An 18213-nucleotide genomic window follows, 5' to 3' on the forward strand; every position below is an offset into this window, starting at 1 on the left:
ATAAAACGTCTATTTTAATGGAGGCTCCTATGTACGTAATACAACTCCAGGAATCAAAGGGATCTTAAGGACACCAACACCTCAGGCAAAGATCTGATTGAGAACATCCTTCAGAATTCAAGAGAAGGAATACAGATTGTTGAGATCAAGGAATTATTTCAAAGTTTAATATTTAAAGGATATAATATATATATATATATATATAATATGTTATATAATTATATATATAATTATATATATATATATATATAATCTCAGAGATTATTATATAACTCCAAAAGAGTACAGAACTGGTTTGAAATGCAATCAGTTTATTAGTTATGGGTCTGACAGAGATATTCAAGTTTCACACCCAACCTGCAGATTTTACCAAAGTGATCTGGCAAGTTGTACAATTCATTAATGGTTCAAGCGCCATCAGGTCTACTTGCTTTACCTATCTGTACACATTTTTAATCCTCTTAAGTTATAGAAAGAATACCGGAGCAGAAGATAACAATATGATGGAGCTTAACTGAAAAAGAATTGATTTTCTACCAGGGTATCCTTCTCATCTTCAGTACCACAGTATTTTCCTCTTCTATACTTAACACATTAGGAATGCTTAAGTGAAGTAAGGGTAAGAGACTACAGCCAGTTCACATGAGGAGACGCTCACACTACCTATTTTTAGGCATCATTTTAAGTGCTCTGAAATTACCCCCTTATCCCCTGGAAAAGCTTCTCTCTACTTACTACAGATGATAGAGAATTTGGGCTTGCAGCTTTAGTCCCACAAAAATCACACTGAAGTAAAATGAATGAAGTAACACACACATCTTCGAACAGGTTAACAGTAAAGAGAGTTTCACTCTACTAGAAGCTACGTGCCCTACACTGCAGTCCCATGCTCCATCCACTGGACCACTTCTACAATTTTTATGTATATGTATTTTCATAGTATCATATTTTGAGCAACAGACGCGTTGGGTTAAAGAACATTTAAGTCTAGACAGGCCAATTTAGGTCTTCCAAGAAAGAATAACAGTTCACTGTTTTGGAGTCTGTCACCTCTAATCATGCAACACGCTGTATGTATCAGATGGTTTTCACCCTCAGGGTTCACATTTCATTTGTGCTAAATGTGAATAAGTACTTTTTTGATCATACAGAGTCACATGCCTTGTAATAAAAAATGGGGAAGGAATCTAGAACAGTTACCTATATGTGAAGGACTATCTAGAAGAGACAAAGCATACTGACAAACCATGTGGTTTAACAACAGCTCCTTGTTGTCAAATGTGGTATCTGTAATCAGATTGTGAGGCACACTCTTACAAGCGACTCCAATGAGTCACAGTAACCAAAAAACCCCTAGTACTTAGAACATCGAAAAGGATGTAATTCAATTTGCATATACAAACGTGCACAGTTTCCCTGCATACTGATACCATCTGATACCCTACAGTACTAAACAAGTGGAAACATCTCCTACAAGGTCTTCCAGCAGTGCAAGCATCTGATAAATGCTTGAGCAAGAGCACACAAGCTAAGTGTTTTTGGGTTATTTTTTTTTTCCTGGATGAACAGCAGCCAAAATAAAACCCTACCAGCATCTTTTTAGTATATCCCTTAAATTTCACTTCTAGGGATTGGGATTACACTGAATATGGAATTTATGTAAAACCATAATTTTACATAAACTATATCTGCTCACTAATCTCTCCAGCTCAATTTTCTGTATAGCCTCAGCACCATGCCCTTGCCAGTCATCCGTCAGCAACTTTTTCCTCTGACATTTCACATTAGTGCTGATGTGCTGGTGTTGCAGAAGAAAATTTATCTTTCCTATCTCGTTTCAAATTACACGCTCTTCAGGGTGACTATTTAGGAACTATCTGAACAAAACAGGGGAAAAAAAAAAGAGGTATTCTTCAACCTGTGTCATTTTTATGCTGACAACTCTGAAATGGCCAAAGCACCAGGTTAACTCTAGAATGCAGGAAAGGAGACAGAGGAGCATGACATTTTTCAAGTTCTTTAATATGGCCTCAAATACTTGCAGTCTTCAAGGCAGCATAAAAGTGACCCAAGAATGCCATCTACTTCGTGATGCACAGCAACTCACATTGCTATGCTGTTCTAATATCCACATCAGCACGCAATTACTATTTATCCTCACAGCCAGCTGTCTATGCAGCTGAGTATGTGCAGGTCCTAGTTCAGTGTATGACTTCACTATATACACCAAATTAGTGTGAAAAATGGCACTTCACTTTATACTTTTAACCATACTCCGCCCCCTGCCCCTCTTTTCAAATCCTCTCACTAATTTCTATTCTGCTTCCTCATCAGGATTTGTGCATCTCTAAAGGGATCTCTGATCTTTTTGAGTTTTATACTTGCCTGTCCTTAAGAAAGGGCAGAAAAGGAAGGCACTAAAGCCACTTCAGGTGGTTTTTGTACATCCTTGCTATCTAATCCCTGAAACTACCCTGGAAGCAGTTCCTGGTGCCAATTTCTTACATGCTTAATAAAAACTTCTTTTGCACTCACATTGATTGCATGCTTCATAATATCTTTCATCATCCATTTGGATTGGAAGACTCCTACACCTTCTTCATTTAACTCTACAGAAAATATTAACATGTAAATTTTCCTCTTTGTTGTTTGTTTATAACTTAAGGTTTAGTTTTGATTAGAAGAGATTTTTAAGAGTATACCCCTAGTATAAATAAAGTACATGAAGGAAGACAACATACTTTCTAACCTATCTTAAATCATTGGCTATTTGCAGTCTTCAGTATTCATGACTATTTCCACTGAACCTTGTCATGCTAAAGAGAGCTTCACAATACAGCAAAAAAAAAAAAAATCTAATGTGGAAGTTACTAAGAGGTACAATACATGTAAAGGAACTACATAGAAAAAAATAGAATCAGATAGATAAAAATAAAATTAGGTAAGTGTCCTCAGAGAGAGAGGGGGAATAAGAATGTAAAATTTGAGGAAATATTCTCCCAACCTTCCTTCAGAAAGACAATTAAGGAAAAAGTACTTTTTCGTTGTTTTGTTTTTAAATCCTGACGTGTACCTTCCAGGTTTCCAGTAACACCCATACAGTATCTCCATTCACTTTGCACAGCCAAAGAACATCAGCTTTATTTGTTTTTGCTAGTGAGCATGGAAAGACTTAAACTTTTCAAAACCTTCATCTCTCCCCACTCCCATTCTTTAATTTTAGATGAAGCTTGAAGTGTGTAAATGGGAACAGAAACAAAGAAAGCCTTTGGATTAGGTTTCTTGGGAGCTTGCTTCTGTTTAACAGAGAAAAAACATATTGAAGTCTATTAAAGACTTCCCAATTAATTTTACATTTTAGCAATGCAAGTTCCAGTCTCCTTTTAGGACAGACAGTTTTCCCACAATATTGAGAGGCTAACACACCTGCTTTTAAGGATTTATCTCCAACTTTGCTTCACAGTCATGTCTTGCCAAATGCATCTCTGATGCAATGTTCAAAAACGTGCCAGTATTTCCAGGCTCTTCCTTTACATAACTCTGCTTTTGTTCCAGGGTTACTATGCTGAAAAAAACTTTAGTGGTTACATGTGTTTAAGCTCTATCAGACTCACAGATGCCAGCTACATGTTGGATTCTCATTTAGTAACAAAGGAGAATGAACTTCCACCTATGTAACAGACTTTCTGGAAGGTACGAAGAGCTACGTACTTCGTCTTCAAAACGCAGACATTTTTCCACGAAATGCTTCTTATATTTAAAAATAATCTTGTGCCATGTGAATTTATTCCATCTACTGCTAAGCATCAATTTGGGCTATAAAATAACTGTTTCAATTAAGACAGACACATTTTATGATCTCACAGGCCAATTTAAAGCTTACTGTATTTCCCTTAAAACTCAACGCTAGAGTTAAAATAGACCTTTTGGTAGAGACTAGCAGTGGGCATTTCCACTGCAATAACCAACGAAGCTTGTATTTCTATCTATTTAGTATCTTTATTCCAATACCTATCCTCACAGACCATGTTACACTTATTTAGGATCTCTCAAGCTTCCTGGGCTTTTGACCAATACGGTTTCTAAGGAACTCTAAATACTGATAAAACTAAAACAAAGGTTTTAAAACTGCAAAGGGAAAAAAAATAAAAACTCACTTCCTTTCAAAAAACACTTTGGATCTTGTCATAACTGTTCAACTGTTTCTCAAGGCCTATTATTTTCTATTAGCCTCATGATCTTAACAATTTTTCTGTCCTTTCACATTTCAACAACATAAGGGAGGAGGTTCCAGGAGCATCAAAAGCAGCACTTTGGCAGCTAGACTGTTTGCTAGATTATGATGCTAGGGTAGGTCATGTTACGTTCTTTTATTATTAAAATACTCTGGAACAATCATTCTTCTGTAGGATTAAATTACCCTTTCATTTACTATGGATGGAAGCTATTACTCTGTTTAATATTAGATTTGTTTGAGGCAGGTAATTTTCAAGTCAGGACAAGAGCAACAACACGCTCTGTATACAGCAACATGGCCAAGGGCTCCCTTTACTTATTTTTATTTAATTCCACAAAAACTAGATTCCCTTTACATATGATTACAATACAAACAATGTTTTGAACTAGATGAGAAAGAAAAACATAAAATAGCACTGCGTTAAAGGCAGCATGCAAGTTTTGGGGTATAATCCTTTAGCAGGAAAATTAGAGTTACACCTTTATTTCTAGAGACTGCAACAAGAGGAGCATAGGTTAGTTTCAGACTAACAAGGAGAGCTATGCCTTCTTCCAATACAATTGCATTTGTTTCCTTGTTTAAAAAAAAAACAAAAAAAAAAAAAACAAGGAACTCAGTCACATCGTGACAGATCTAAATCCTGCCTTTCTGACAGCTGACAAGTAGGAACGAGCCCAGAGGAGGAGAGCGCAGGAAGTGACTCACTCACACTCCCGGACTTCTACCATGGAACAGGAAAAAATGCAGTAGACAGTTTGTAGAAAAGAGCACTTTAAAGTGTGAATCAGGTCTAAATGCAAGCCCTGCACCACTAACAGCTGTAGGCATCAGTCCCAGTGATTTCTCCAGTGATCCCTTCCCAGACAAACTCAGCGTGAGCCGAAGGCAATGCTCTATCCAAAGCTGTGATCTAGCTCCTGCAGGAATCAGCAGCCAGCTTGAGCCAACCACTTCCTGTTCAAAAGGCCTCAAACAAACCATCTGAGCACAGGGAAAAGAAGTTAAGATAAACATTCAGAAAAGTTCAGTATTTTTAGACAACTGTCACCCATCAGCAGAGGGCAAGAGGAAGCTGGGCACGTGATGGCACTGCACGCATCTGGAAAGCTCCTGCACGAGAGCTGCACGAGAACCCACACATATCACGAGTCAGTGATCTCTGCACACTTCTCTGGTGGGTTTGTTTGTTTTGTTTCTTTCTTTCTTTTGTTTTGTCTGGATAAAGCATGCTACTCTCAACAGGAGCTCTGGCTGGCTCAAGAATAGGTTGCAGTAATTCCTTTCAGTAATTCCTGCTAGGTGCCATTGCTCTGCAACTCTTTTCCACCTAATAAATTAAAGCCAAAAAAATGATTCAGGAAAGTTAAGATCAGTTTAAAAAAGAAAAAAAAAAAAGCAAAACAAGATCGACTTAAATGACACCTGACCCAAATCAGTTTGTAAGAGTTTTTTGTCCAGTACTGTTACAAGCTTAACTATTGGTCCAATCAATACATATATATAATCACCTACACACCAAGCACTGTATTTAGCTGTTTCACCAGATTATTTTCACTTTATCATATACTGCATAGTGAGCCTCTTAAGTACAACTGATTTTGATTGACAGGAATATTGATCCCACTTAGAGTCACGATCTAATTAAAGGCAAACACAGCTGGTAAATCATGTCAATTTACTCTCTTTTAGTACATCACTCTTAAAAGAAAGTTGTTGTGTCCCCAGTTGGGAAATTTCATTACTGGTACCAAAAAAGACCTATTCCCCGCCCCCAAAAGGAAAAAAAAAAAAAAGTGACCAAAACAACAACAACAACAAAAAAACACATTTTGGTAGGAGGCGGTGGGAATGTGCCGACACCAATCTGTACGATAGGAATGATGTGATCATCAAGGCTGAACAACCCGACTCAAATGACTTTGTTGGAGCAGGAAGGGCAAAACAAATGAAGTGTGCTGAAAGGCCTGGCTGTAAAGCTCTTATGCTGCTGCTGCACCTACAGCACAGCTGCAATCTCCTCTTCAAGCCTTGCACTGACAAACTTGTTATCCACACATTTATATCCATGAACCACTGTAGTTTTCCACTGTGTCTAAGGCAGGCACAGTTTTCATCATCGGTGGTGTCACAGCAAGAGTCACTCCCCAGTATTCATTTATTTGAATCCTTACACATATGGGAGGAAAAAAAGCCTCCCCTCCCCATGAAAAGAAGTACTATAGCTTTCAGAACAGAAACTCTTATAAGTTTGGAAAGATGATGATCCCTAGGTTAATATCTATAGCTACTTTTTAATGTTAAGGAACTACCATTAGAAATCCGAATACAGAACACTTCTGGGCATCAAGTGAGTTCAAGAAATATTTATAGCTGCATTTGTGAGTGAAGATTGTTAACTGAAAGGCCTCACATGTTGTTATGTGCTGGATTAAAGTGGTATTGGTACTCAAAGAAAATGCCGAAATTCCATTGAGCTCTTAGGGGAATTGATATGGTTAAAGTTAAATTGAACTGTTTCCACTGATGCACCCAGCACATTTGAAAGGGGGAAAAAGGTTACACACTGATTCAAAAATGGGTTTTGAGACAAAGGATGAGACACAACAGAGATAAATAATTTAATTCAGGCTCCTCCTTGGGCAAGACAACTGCAATGCATCTTAGGATACAGCTACAATGGGGCTGACTCCTCTGTGTGCATTAGTCTTAATAGGCAAGGTTTTGAGTGACCAGCTGAAGACTGATCACAAGAGGAGACAAGGATACTTAAAGAAGATGCAATCTTTCCTTATGTCAAGTTTTTTAAAAGAGTTTGAGAGTGAACCATCTTGAGAAATTAAAAAAAAAAGTTGCAAACACAGGGTGTTTACATCTGCTTTATGCACCAACCCTGAGAAGTGCTCCTTTTGAGCAATGGCCACAAAGCCAAGGTCAGCCTTACGGTCCGTATAGCTGGGAAGATGATTTGCCTTCGGTTACTGCTCTCAGTGAAGTACTGTCATCTGACTTCCCGGGCCTTTTGACGCATCTCTTATAAATGCAACTGGCTTAACCAGTTCTGCTCAGGCAGGATTCCTGAAGCTAATTGATACAAAAAATTAATCATGCAAGCCTCCACTGTAAATGCATTTACAGCTTCTCAGATGCTACTACTTGTTCTGACAGTTTTTAAGCTTTAAAACATTTACCTGGGTAAAAAACGTACAACGCTTCTCAGCGAGATTGCAAAGGAAGCCAGCCTTAGCCTACCACCAGAAAGGTTCTGTACCCAAACTGTAACATTCGTGTTTGTTGTCTGCAGTCAAAAGTAGGGCAAACACCAACATTGCTGGACTGATTTTCATTCCCCTATCATCAAAACGGAGTGTGATCCTGTGCCTTACATGCACTAGTCAAACAAGCGAGTGCTGTTAAAGGAGTTTTTATAGGACTGAAGAAAAGCTTTGTGTGCTCAAAACCTGTCTGACCGTTCTCTTGGTCATAGAGAAAGAATGTTACTTCTTACAAGTGGTTCATAGCTCAGCCGTAGGCAGACAGCCTCCTGTAGTTGTAGGATAACAACATCCAACTTGGGAACTGCAAGTTTGAGGGTCTGGAGTTGTCACCAATTATTTTACAAATAGAAGGCAATGAGACCTGGTAATTCTATCAACAATGTTTAAGTGCTTCATGGAAATCCTTGCAAGTTTCTTTCACTCCCAGGTGAGATTATGGGGAAAATATCAGGAAAAAAATGTACAATACGAGTGTTTTTAAAGCTTGCTCCCTTCATGTGTAAGTTCAAAAAATGTACACATAAATGGACCATGCTATTTTTCAGAAGATTACCTTTGCAGTTAACTTCATTCACCTCACTCTGGGAGAAAAAAAAAAATCACATTTCATCCATATATTAAAGGTATGAGAGGATGGAACCACAACCATAGCAGCGAAGTCACAGGGCTCTGACCAGCTGACCTGGCACAAAGGGTTTCTTTGATGCCTGTCCAGAAGCAGAAGAAGCTGACTTGAGAAACTGCTGCTCGATGACTCAGTCACCTTGGGTCCTGCGCACAAAGAGCTTCATACCAAGCAAGTGTGATCAGATTGATTTCCCTAGATACGTTACATTTGAGGACCGGTAACTGTACATTGATAGCTAGTTACTACTACAGTCAGGCAATGTTGTGGCATCTTAAATAATCAAAGGACTTTCAATAGTTTAGGGTTACATACAACTTGAGGGTTTGTTTTTTTGTTTTGAGATGGGAAAATCACAGTGAAGAATGAAGAACATATCACTTTTCCTTTATGTTGCCTTTCAGAATTCCCTCAGACCAAGATTTTGCTAATAGGAACTCTAGTCAATAGCCTCCATAGCTGCACAGATTGAGCCCCAAATCTGTGGGTTAACAAGTATTTCACCACCTAGACAGTAACATCACTGAGTAAACAACATGCAGGAAGACTCATATGAGTCTTCAAGTAAAGATGAAAAAGTAAAAATTAATATTTACTTTTTTTTCCTTAAACAAATCAGTAAGTCAAGTCGGAGCGGCCAAAGAACAGAAGGCTTTTACTCAATAAACGAGTATTTCAAGTACCCTGTTAATGTCCAACAGAGGTGAGAACAGGAACAGGAAGGAGAAAAAGGCACATGGCACCCTTCCCAAACTTGAGGACACCTCAGTGTTAGAGTACTGCAGTTACTGTCGGAGTACAGCTCTTATAGGTGTCATCAAAAACCTCTGGTGAATGCTCTGGAACTGCTAATTGCATCAGGACAGTCTGTAGACAAGGTCAGAATGGTTGATCACAGTGAAACCTTCAAAAACATGCTATTGCTTCACTTCAACTAAAAGCCTAAACACAGCTAACAACAGTCACATGAGACTTCCAGATTTCCAGAGCACTTCATCCTAAATTAAGCAGCACAGTCATTGAAATAAGCACTCTCTTTTCATACACAGCAGCTGGTTTTGAAGTTCTAGCTACACGGTCTCTGTGTAAACCTCCTCATTGCCTCAGTGGTCTGAACAAGTGAGAACAGGAAGCTTCCAATACCAATGAAATACAAAAAAAAAAAAAACAAAAACAAAACACCCAAGCACATACAATATTAACCTACATGCACTCTGAAAATCCCAGATGAAGCAAGCAAGATAAAAGGAGGATATTTTCTTCTTACAGAAGGAGCAGCTCATGAACTACGGGCCACACTGCTGGATTTCATCAGATCCTTCCCCACAGGGAAGGCAGGTTGGTTGATTTTCTATGTGCCTGCATTATCTGCAGTCAAACCAATCCTCTTATGCTTTGTTATATTTTCAAAAACATTACTGTAGCTTAAAAGGAATATGCCAAGAAGGAGAAAAGGGCTTTCACTATTTTTCATTCGCTAAGGATGACCTGAAAAGATTATTATTTTTTTAATCTCTTGACTCCACCCACATCTGTCTAAAATTAGACAAAAGATTGATCTAAAAACTTACTGCTGGCAAACACAAGCTTCATATACACATACAAATCAATGCTACAACTAGTTAAGCAGCAATGAAGATAACAAAAAAACTAAATTCTTTGGGGTTTCTGAAGCTTTTAAAGACTTCTCTCTCCAAGGAATCACTTCAATAAACAATTTCAATACATGTGTTCTTCTGAACTATACTGTGCTAGGAAAGAATTCCACTCATTTCTCCTGAACTGCAGCATTTTAAGTCAGTAACTGGGTTTTCAGCAAAGCCCATACATACAAAGTTTCAACTGTAAATAGCAAACACTCCAGAAAACAATGGGTGAAACTAGCATTCCAACGGGACTTTTCTGGCACTCGACCACAATGACGCTACCCTGAGTTCATGAATTTTAATTAGATTTTAAGCACAAATAAGCCAAGGCTTATCAACAAAACACAATTTCTCTCCAAACACCGTGTTATATATAGACAGGTGTATGACACAAAGGCTACAAACCAGTGAAAACTTGAACAAGGTAAGGAAAACCAAAAGATATTCAAAATACCTACCAAGTTTGATTATAATCTTCACATGAAATGTTTTATACCAAAATAGCATAATTTACACGGGGTACTGAGTTTTTAAACTATGCAGAACATATTCTCTTGAATGGCACTCTGTGTTACCATGGAAATTTTAAAAAAATCTAACAAAATCCATCTTTTATATTGTCAGATTACTATAAATTAGGTGCAACTCCTTGAGCAAACAGGCTTCACAGTCATACACACACCATGAACTTAGCTGTATTCTACATTCACCTCTAATCCTAACATAGAGTGAAACAAATACCTTTTGCATTTTTTTGGGATCTTTCTGTGAGGTTTCTCTGATGGGTACTTTTCCAAACAACTTCCATCCCACATCATTTTGTTTTTCAAGTCTTGCACTTTGCTTTCTGGTAAACAAATTCCTACAAAAAAAAAAAAAAGTTTGATTAAGAAAAAGGTTTGATTAATTACAACAAACAGAAGGACATATGATTTGCCAACCTCATTTATCCCAACCACACAAGCCCCTCTTGTGTTAGTGGTGGCAGGGACTGATTCTTATCCCCAAGGGATACATTATACAGCATTGCCACCATATGGCAACCGACTTGGATAAATAAGATTTTTTAGTAGATAAATAAGTTTATTTGTAACTTTCTGAAAGCAGTCTTCTTGTTTAGCCTCCCTCTACATCATTCAACCTCAGTGTTTTAAAGTAAGACTAAGCAGCTGAATCTCTTGCTGTGTAAACATTCTCTACCCACCTGTTACAACAGATTATTACCCAAAAATCACAAAAAAGGTTGCAAACATAGCAGCCTGTTACTGTATTTGATCTGCTCTTATAAAAGACTGCTCACATTGTTTTTCCTGAATAAAATTAAAAGCAGCTATCAAAACACATTAATTCTGAAGTCTCTCTGAAATGTCTGAGAGCGCTTCTGCACCGTACGTACCGTCTTAAAGCCAGACAGCACGAACTGCTGACGCAAAGGAGCAAAGGGAAATTGGCTAGGTTTTAGATGAAACAAAACAAGAAGCCACTGCAAGTTAACTTGTTTTTATTAAGGCTGTTAGTTCTTAAATCACAAAGCGATGTTGATGTGCCAAACTGGTGTCTCCTCACCGTGGCTATATTCTTCCAAAACAGGGCAGCTGGTGGGGAGCAGCCCTCCTGGCTCCCCCAGGAGCACAGCAGGCACTGCACACCCATGGGGTTATTAAAAGGATTCCCTTTTGTCCCACCAGCTAGTCCAGTGAATATTCAGTCATGTCCAGGCTAGTTAAGTTTAGTACCAGAAGGTGTGGGAGGTTTTTTTTCCCCCCGGACAATCTGTGTAGGCTTTCATTCCTCCATTTAAACAGAAAATAAAACTATTCTGATGAGACAAAAGCTTTTTTTTTTTTTCCCCATCCGCACGCAGCTACAGCACCTTCCTAGCACAGATGCTTCCAGTCTAGCACTGTTGTTTCTCCTCGCTTCCAATTACCACCTTGATGCCCAACGGGCTGACCCCTGCGAGTACAGATTGTTTCTTATTCATAAAGTGTGGCAGTTTGGGAAATAAAACTGTATTGAACATCATGTTGTAAATGGGCTGAACACAAGTCTGCAATAGGAAAGATACAGACACAAAAAGTTATTTTTCTTGGCCACCTTGGATCAGCTAACATGAACAGTATCATAAATACCCCACCAGATATAATGTAGCTGGGAATACAGGAGAAATGTTTAATAGGAGGAAAGCAATCGAGGCACAAGCATCAAGAGTGTACTGGAATGTATTTTATAAAGCTGGTAGGGTGCGCTGCCATCCTTCAGTACGCCTGTATTTACACAAGTTATCACGTGCTTCAATATCACAAGGGTACGGTTACCTTGAAACCCACAGCAGGAACAGATTATCATATTAAAAGATAAGACCAAGGTGTTTAGGTACAGAAATCACACAATGCAGTAACAGCTGATGTCAAAGCTAAGGAGTAAGAGTAACTACACTTCTACAAACCCAGCTTAGCTTCCCCCACCCTGTGGCATAAAATAAAAAAATAAAAATAAAAATCAGATAAAGATGTAGGGGAAACAGGAAGGGAAACACAAACCTACTGACATCCCACCCTCTTTTTTTTTTTTTTTTTTCCCCCAAAGCAAGAAATCATAATTCTGTGGGGTAAATTACTGGATCAACACCAAAGATTTGCTTTGTCTCCACAATTCACTCACTCCAATACAGTTATGAAGCTCTCCAGTTCATCACTGAAGTTCTAATGCTACTTAAGGATTTATAAGCTAATTAAAGCGTTAATCAGCAAATTCAGCTACACTGCTACTGCTACAAGTGCCAGTGCTGGGAAAAAGAGACTGGCATAACAACAGCTTGAAAGAAAGCTCTCTCTTCACTGCACCCCAAGTTCATATGTGACAGCCTGAGATGATGACCTTACAGGATCGTTTGAGACAGCTGCCACAGAAATAAAGTGTAAGAAGAGACAGATGCAAGGTTGTGCATATTTTTTGTTTCTTTTAACTTAAAATGAAGAAATATCAAGCAAGTTCTAAAATATATCTGAAATTTAAAAGGTTTTGAAGGAAAACATGACAAATAACATCACCAAAACCACTGCAGGCAAGAAATGATAGGCAACACAAGACAGGTTGGTTGCTCTTGCTGAGAGGTTGTCACTACTTACAAAGCAAACAAGCTAAATCCAGGACTACAAACCTACAACCCATCTGCAGAGAGAACTCGAACTTCCAGCACCGGGCACAGCTGAGAGCCACACCTGTGTGCCAGCTCTGTGCACATTTAAATGCCCTTTTGCAAGGAAAAGGCTTTCAGCACAGCTCATTAGAAGTGCAAAAAGAAGACAATTAGAAGACTAGGAGGCAACTTTCTTTCCCTATCTACTCACACTAGAGGTTTCTAGCAAGTGTCTATGCAGGCACCAATCCTCCCATTCTCCTTTGAAGGATTTTAAGAAGGGCAGCAAGCCACAATACATCTTTATCTTCGGAGCAAAATAAAGATGAATTGGGATGATAAAGTATAATAACCCTCAGCTGGAAGTGCTGCTCTAAGCCTGAGTTGATCTCACATCCTTGCTTTGAATCGATTCATTAATACAATCTCTCTTCCCTTTAGAGGGAGCATCTTACTAAGTAATCTCTTCTCCTGCTTATCTAGCAGATGGCACGGTGCTTGTTCAGCTCACTGTTCCCTCTGTCTGCATGATTTCCAGGGCACCAGGCATCTCCTCCTCTCTTTGCACCATCAGTGATTTCCAGTTGTTGTTTTAATTTTTAAAAATTGAAATGAAAGGACCGTGCACGGTCAACAGACATTCCCCACTCTGAACAGAGCAACTCACGCTTGACTCCACCTTTTTGTCTTTTCCTTCTGTCTGCCTACACCTAAGTCCTGATGTTTTGCTGGTGTCCATGCTCTTCATGCACTCTCCACACGCTCCAAGCAGCACCCAAACTTCCAAAAAACAGAGCATTATCAGGAGCAGCAAACTGTCCCAATCAGATGTAGAACTGTAACCTACAACCTGTTCTTTTGACTGAGGACACCCAGCATTGGTAAACCCTGATCTGTCCCAGACAAGAACAAGGTAAAGGTAAGCCACAATGCGGCTGAGCTGGGGTGAGAGGAGCAGAAGGGATGCTGCCCCGTTTGCAGATCATTTTAGAAGACTTAGAGAAAAAAGAAATAATGTAAAATGTTCTTTAGTCCAGTGTATGCAGAACATCACCATAAGCAGTGGTTTTATCACGACCCTGAGTGCAAGGAAGGGATTTTTGCCATACATATTGGCACAAGTATTTCACAGCAAAAACTTTCATTTGTCTGCTACTGTAACACAAAAAGGATTTTTTTTCCTCCTGTGCTTAGCTTCCTAAGATTTTAAAGTCCCAAGCAGCCTCAACCCTGAACAAATATAACTCACCAAAAACTTCAACTCCAAAGGTAATATGTGTAATGAGATTCTAGCTAATGGAAAATGCAGATTGACAAAATCACAAAAATGCTTTATTAGTAAAAATAGAAACCCCATTTTCACTCCAAAGGGAAAAAAAAAAAAAAATAAAAAAAATCAGAAATCCCAGTGTTCTTACATCTCAAAAACTAATTGCAATTGTTCTAAGACACAAATTACTTAGCTATCTTAAATGTACAAAGGGTTGACATGCCTGGAAAGAATATCATATGCTGATGATTATCTCAGCCTCGCTGTCTTCTTCACAACCACTAGAGCACCCCGTCCTGATTTACAGCTGGGACATTAACAGGAATATCTGACAGGATGCATCACATCTGCTGCATGGTTAGCGTGGAGCCATGGGCTTCATTTGCATTCCCATTCAACGTGTGAACTATTTTACACTAAGTGTCTGCAGCTGCTTACTTTAGGAAAGCCAAGCACAGGTCACGTTTCAAATACAAAATTACTTTTGCACCATTCCCTTAAAAGCACCATTTGGCACCAAATAAGTGTTTAACCTTGTTTTAATTGAGCTCTGCTGAGATGACGGGAGATTTTAATTCTAACTTCTGAGTAAGTGTTTATATACCTACAAGGAGCATCCTGCGATACGAGACAGAAAATTCTTCCCTGTGACCAGACTGCACCGCTGCTGTGTACTGACTGACCTGCCCAGCTGCTTCTTTCATGGGGAAGGGTGGAAGGCGATACTTATAGCTGCGTTCAGCAGTGTCACAAAAACCTTACTTTTGAGTAAAACCTGAGAACCACTTCACTTGGGTTCTATAAGCACCGTTGAAATAAAGTTACTTAATGGCCTATTAAGGCTTTTTAAAGTTTATGTTTCTAAACAGCACTACCAAAGCACAGTTTATCTATTTCTGTCCAATCCTTTCTAAAAGGACAGGAGGTCTGGAGGTCTGCAAGGTCTGCACACGTAACTGCCAGCAGCTACTGCCACACAGAGTCCATAGCACTGTTTCACAAGCTTTCAGGTCTTCCATTTTCTCTGTTTCAGCCATGGTTCATCCCTCTCAAAGTCAGCAGTAACTTATATAACTTATGCTCCTCCCAAAAATTCATCCCTCCCCACCTCTCCCCCTGAATTTATCCACCAAGAGGAACACAGACAGTGCTGGCATGGTTTGTGCTCCTGATCTGGTCCAGATCTCAGACTCTGCTGTAAGCCTCCTCCGTGAAGTCCCCTCTAGCCAGGCAAACTCTGCACTGGGCCCCCTGAAATACCTCTGAGGTTCAGTGCTGCCAGAGTCAAGGAACTGTTGGATGTGGTGCTTAGGGAAATGGTTCAGTGGGTGATACTGGTGGGAGGGGGATGGCTGGACCCAATGACCTTGGAGGTATTTTCCAACCTTAGTGATGCTCTGATCACCGAAACAACAGAAGAAAGGGCTGGGCTCCCGCAGGGCAGCAGTCAGAGGGCAGCCAGCAAGGTGGGCACAGAAACCCACTGCCACCTGCCAGGCACACACACAGGTGTTTTCCCCAGATCTCCAAGACACACCAGTTGCCTGAAATAAAAGGGTAGAGGAACTTAGGGCTTAGGAGTTTCCTGATTAGAGTATTTGGGGTCTCCAGGAAATCTAGCATTGATCATTTTTAACTGTTTTGCTGGTGATATTTTCACACGGCTCCTCAGACAAACTTTTAAAGACCACACTAGGTGAAGCACTGGCACACAGCACAGAACGATAGGAGCAAAAGGAAAGGAAGATGGCATGTGCTGCTCCGTGGCAGATTTCTTGAACACTGACCTAGGACAGCAGTTACTTTTGCATGTATACTTGTGTTTTAACGGGTTGTTTACTCTTAAAAAGACTGATGCTGTAAAGAAACCAGCCTGAGAATCACCTAGAGGCAGACACTGACCCAACCCACGCACACCCCGATGCTATTTGTTACCAGCTTTTACCCAAAATGATTGTAATAGCAAGTAACTTCTTGTTATGAGTGTTAAAAAAGCATACAGCATTTCCTGCTCTCACAAAACATGCTCGCATTCAGATGTCAATTAGTCTTCCCATTAAGAAGGTTATTTTCAGAAGACAAAGCAATTAGAGTAGCCATGTGAATGAACAACTGGAAGAACTTACCAGCCTCTCCAGGAGAGCAGATGAGAGATAAGGGCAGTGAAGACAGTTCAGAAGGTTCAGACTTTGTAGGACAAAATTATCTTCAAAAACAATTTCAAATCAGTATCGGGCTTGCACGGATTCTTAAGAGGCAGGAAAGAAACAGAGGCAAACCAGAGTTCCTTCAGCTTATTTTGGAGGAAGATCCTGAAATTTCCTGATAACTTGAGCCCCTCGGTCTATGCAAAGGCAGTCAAACCAGAGTGCGTAACGGGCTTTCTAAAGAGCTGGGCAGTAAGGAGATACAGGTCCTGAGAGCTAGGTAAACCCACATGTTGAGCACATAAGCACAGTGTAAAAAGAGATGTCTCCAGAGAGGTTATTCCGCAAGGCATCCAGAAACCTACATTGAAACAGGGCATTTTAAGTAATGCACAGCACCTATGAAGCAAAAAGTATATTAACAGAAATTTTATTAACTATTTGTTGCAGAGTGAGGAAAAGTGCTCAGCCATCTTTCCAGGCACGGCACAAACTCAATTAATGCTGTTTGGGAAACACTCACACCATTACGGAATTCAGGCAATAGGTTTAATATTTGTTTTCTTCTCATCTCTCAGTAAACTTTTGTATTCTTGCACTTATATCCTACGTAATTCACCCTCAATTAATTGGGGAAAAAAAGATTCTCACCTCTAGAAGTTCGCATTCTAGCCACTTCAATAGCTTCCAGAGGCAGAGAAAATAAAAAAACTACTCTGAAAAATCAGCAACACATTGTAATCACAATTTTGGTTACCTGGTCAGCAAGGAACAAGACTCTTACACACATAGCTCATGACGATTAGGGAACTGAAGGACAGGAGAAAAAGATCTTATAAAGAAACTACTCAAAAGGCCCTAAGTAACCCTAAATCTATTTTCTTAGGAGCATGTATGTCAGCAGCTGGTACCCATGACCAGGTAGCACTGGTTTCTGGAAATACTTCACTCAAGGAAGTCACTGTTGGCTCTCACATTCAACCTTCCCCACCACAGATCGCCTCTCCATCATGGTAGGTTTTGCAAACCTGAACTATTCAAAAAATAAAGCATCATCCCAAAATATCCCAGTATTTTGGCTACAGCAAAGAATCTCTGACAAGTTAAAAGTCAGGCCTTGTGTAAGATCCCGAAATCACATAAAAAAAAAAAGCCAGATTTGAAGAAATTTACCTCAGAGATACCAAAGGTCACAGAATCACAGAATCACAGAATCACAGAATTTTCTAGGTTGGAAGAGACCTCAAGGTCATCGAGTCCAACCTCCAACCTAACGCTAACAGCCCTCCACTAAACCATATCCCTAAGCTCTACATCTAAACGTCTTTTGAAGACTTCCAAGGATGGTGACTCCACCACTTCCCTGGGCAGCCTGTTCCAGTGCCTCACAACCCTTTCAGTGAAGAAGTTCTTCCTAACATCTAGCCTAAAACTCCCCTGGCTCAACTTAAACCCATTCCCCCTCGTCCTGTCACCAGGCACGTGGGAGAACAGGCCAACCCCCACCTCGCTAAAAGGTCAAGGTGAAGGAAGAACAATGCTTGGTTTATGGATAAAAACAACCCAACAGAAGTAGAGCCAAGCAGTCTAGAAGTAGGCCTCCCTGACAAATGTTTTTATAAATCCCTATCAAGTTTTATAAATGAAGTTTTCCAACCATCAACCCTCTAGCGCACTTGGTCTGTTCTGTAAGAACCAAGAATAACAGCACTTCACCTTTCATAAGGCAACAGATACCTGCAGGTCTGAAAAAAAAATTGAGGGAGACACTAATACAATTCAAGTTTGCACTACAGGAGAGCTGAAAGCTTGCAACGGGGTAATTTGGAAATCTCTCATTAGATTTCCAGGGGAAAAAGAAAAAGCAGGGT

General features: G+C 39.7%; 1 protein-coding gene across 2 annotated transcripts in view; it reads right to left on the reverse strand.

Annotated features, from left to right (window-relative positions):
• TBC1D14 (TBC1 domain family member 14) overlaps positions 1-18213 on the reverse strand; it is a 65412-nt gene that overhangs the window by 33513 nt on the left and 13686 nt on the right. The window contains exons 1-2 of one of the 2 annotated variants that reach the window (XM_084517087.1): positions 16322-16342; positions 10525-10645 (exon numbers count right to left, since the gene is read on the reverse strand). In XM_084517087.1, the coding sequence (XP_084373213.1) occupies positions 10525-10533 (9 nt within the window). In that variant the 5' untranslated portion in view covers positions 10534-10645; positions 16322-16342. Of the gene's footprint in view, positions 1-10524; positions 10646-16321; positions 16343-18213 lie in introns of those variants that run through there. The other variant, XM_084517086.1, reaches the window with a different exon arrangement.

Source organism: Aythya ferina, assembly GCF_964211825.1.
Source record: "Aythya ferina genome assembly, chromosome: 4".
Classification (NCBI taxonomy): Eukaryota; Metazoa; Chordata; class Aves; order Anseriformes; family Anatidae; genus Aythya; species Aythya ferina.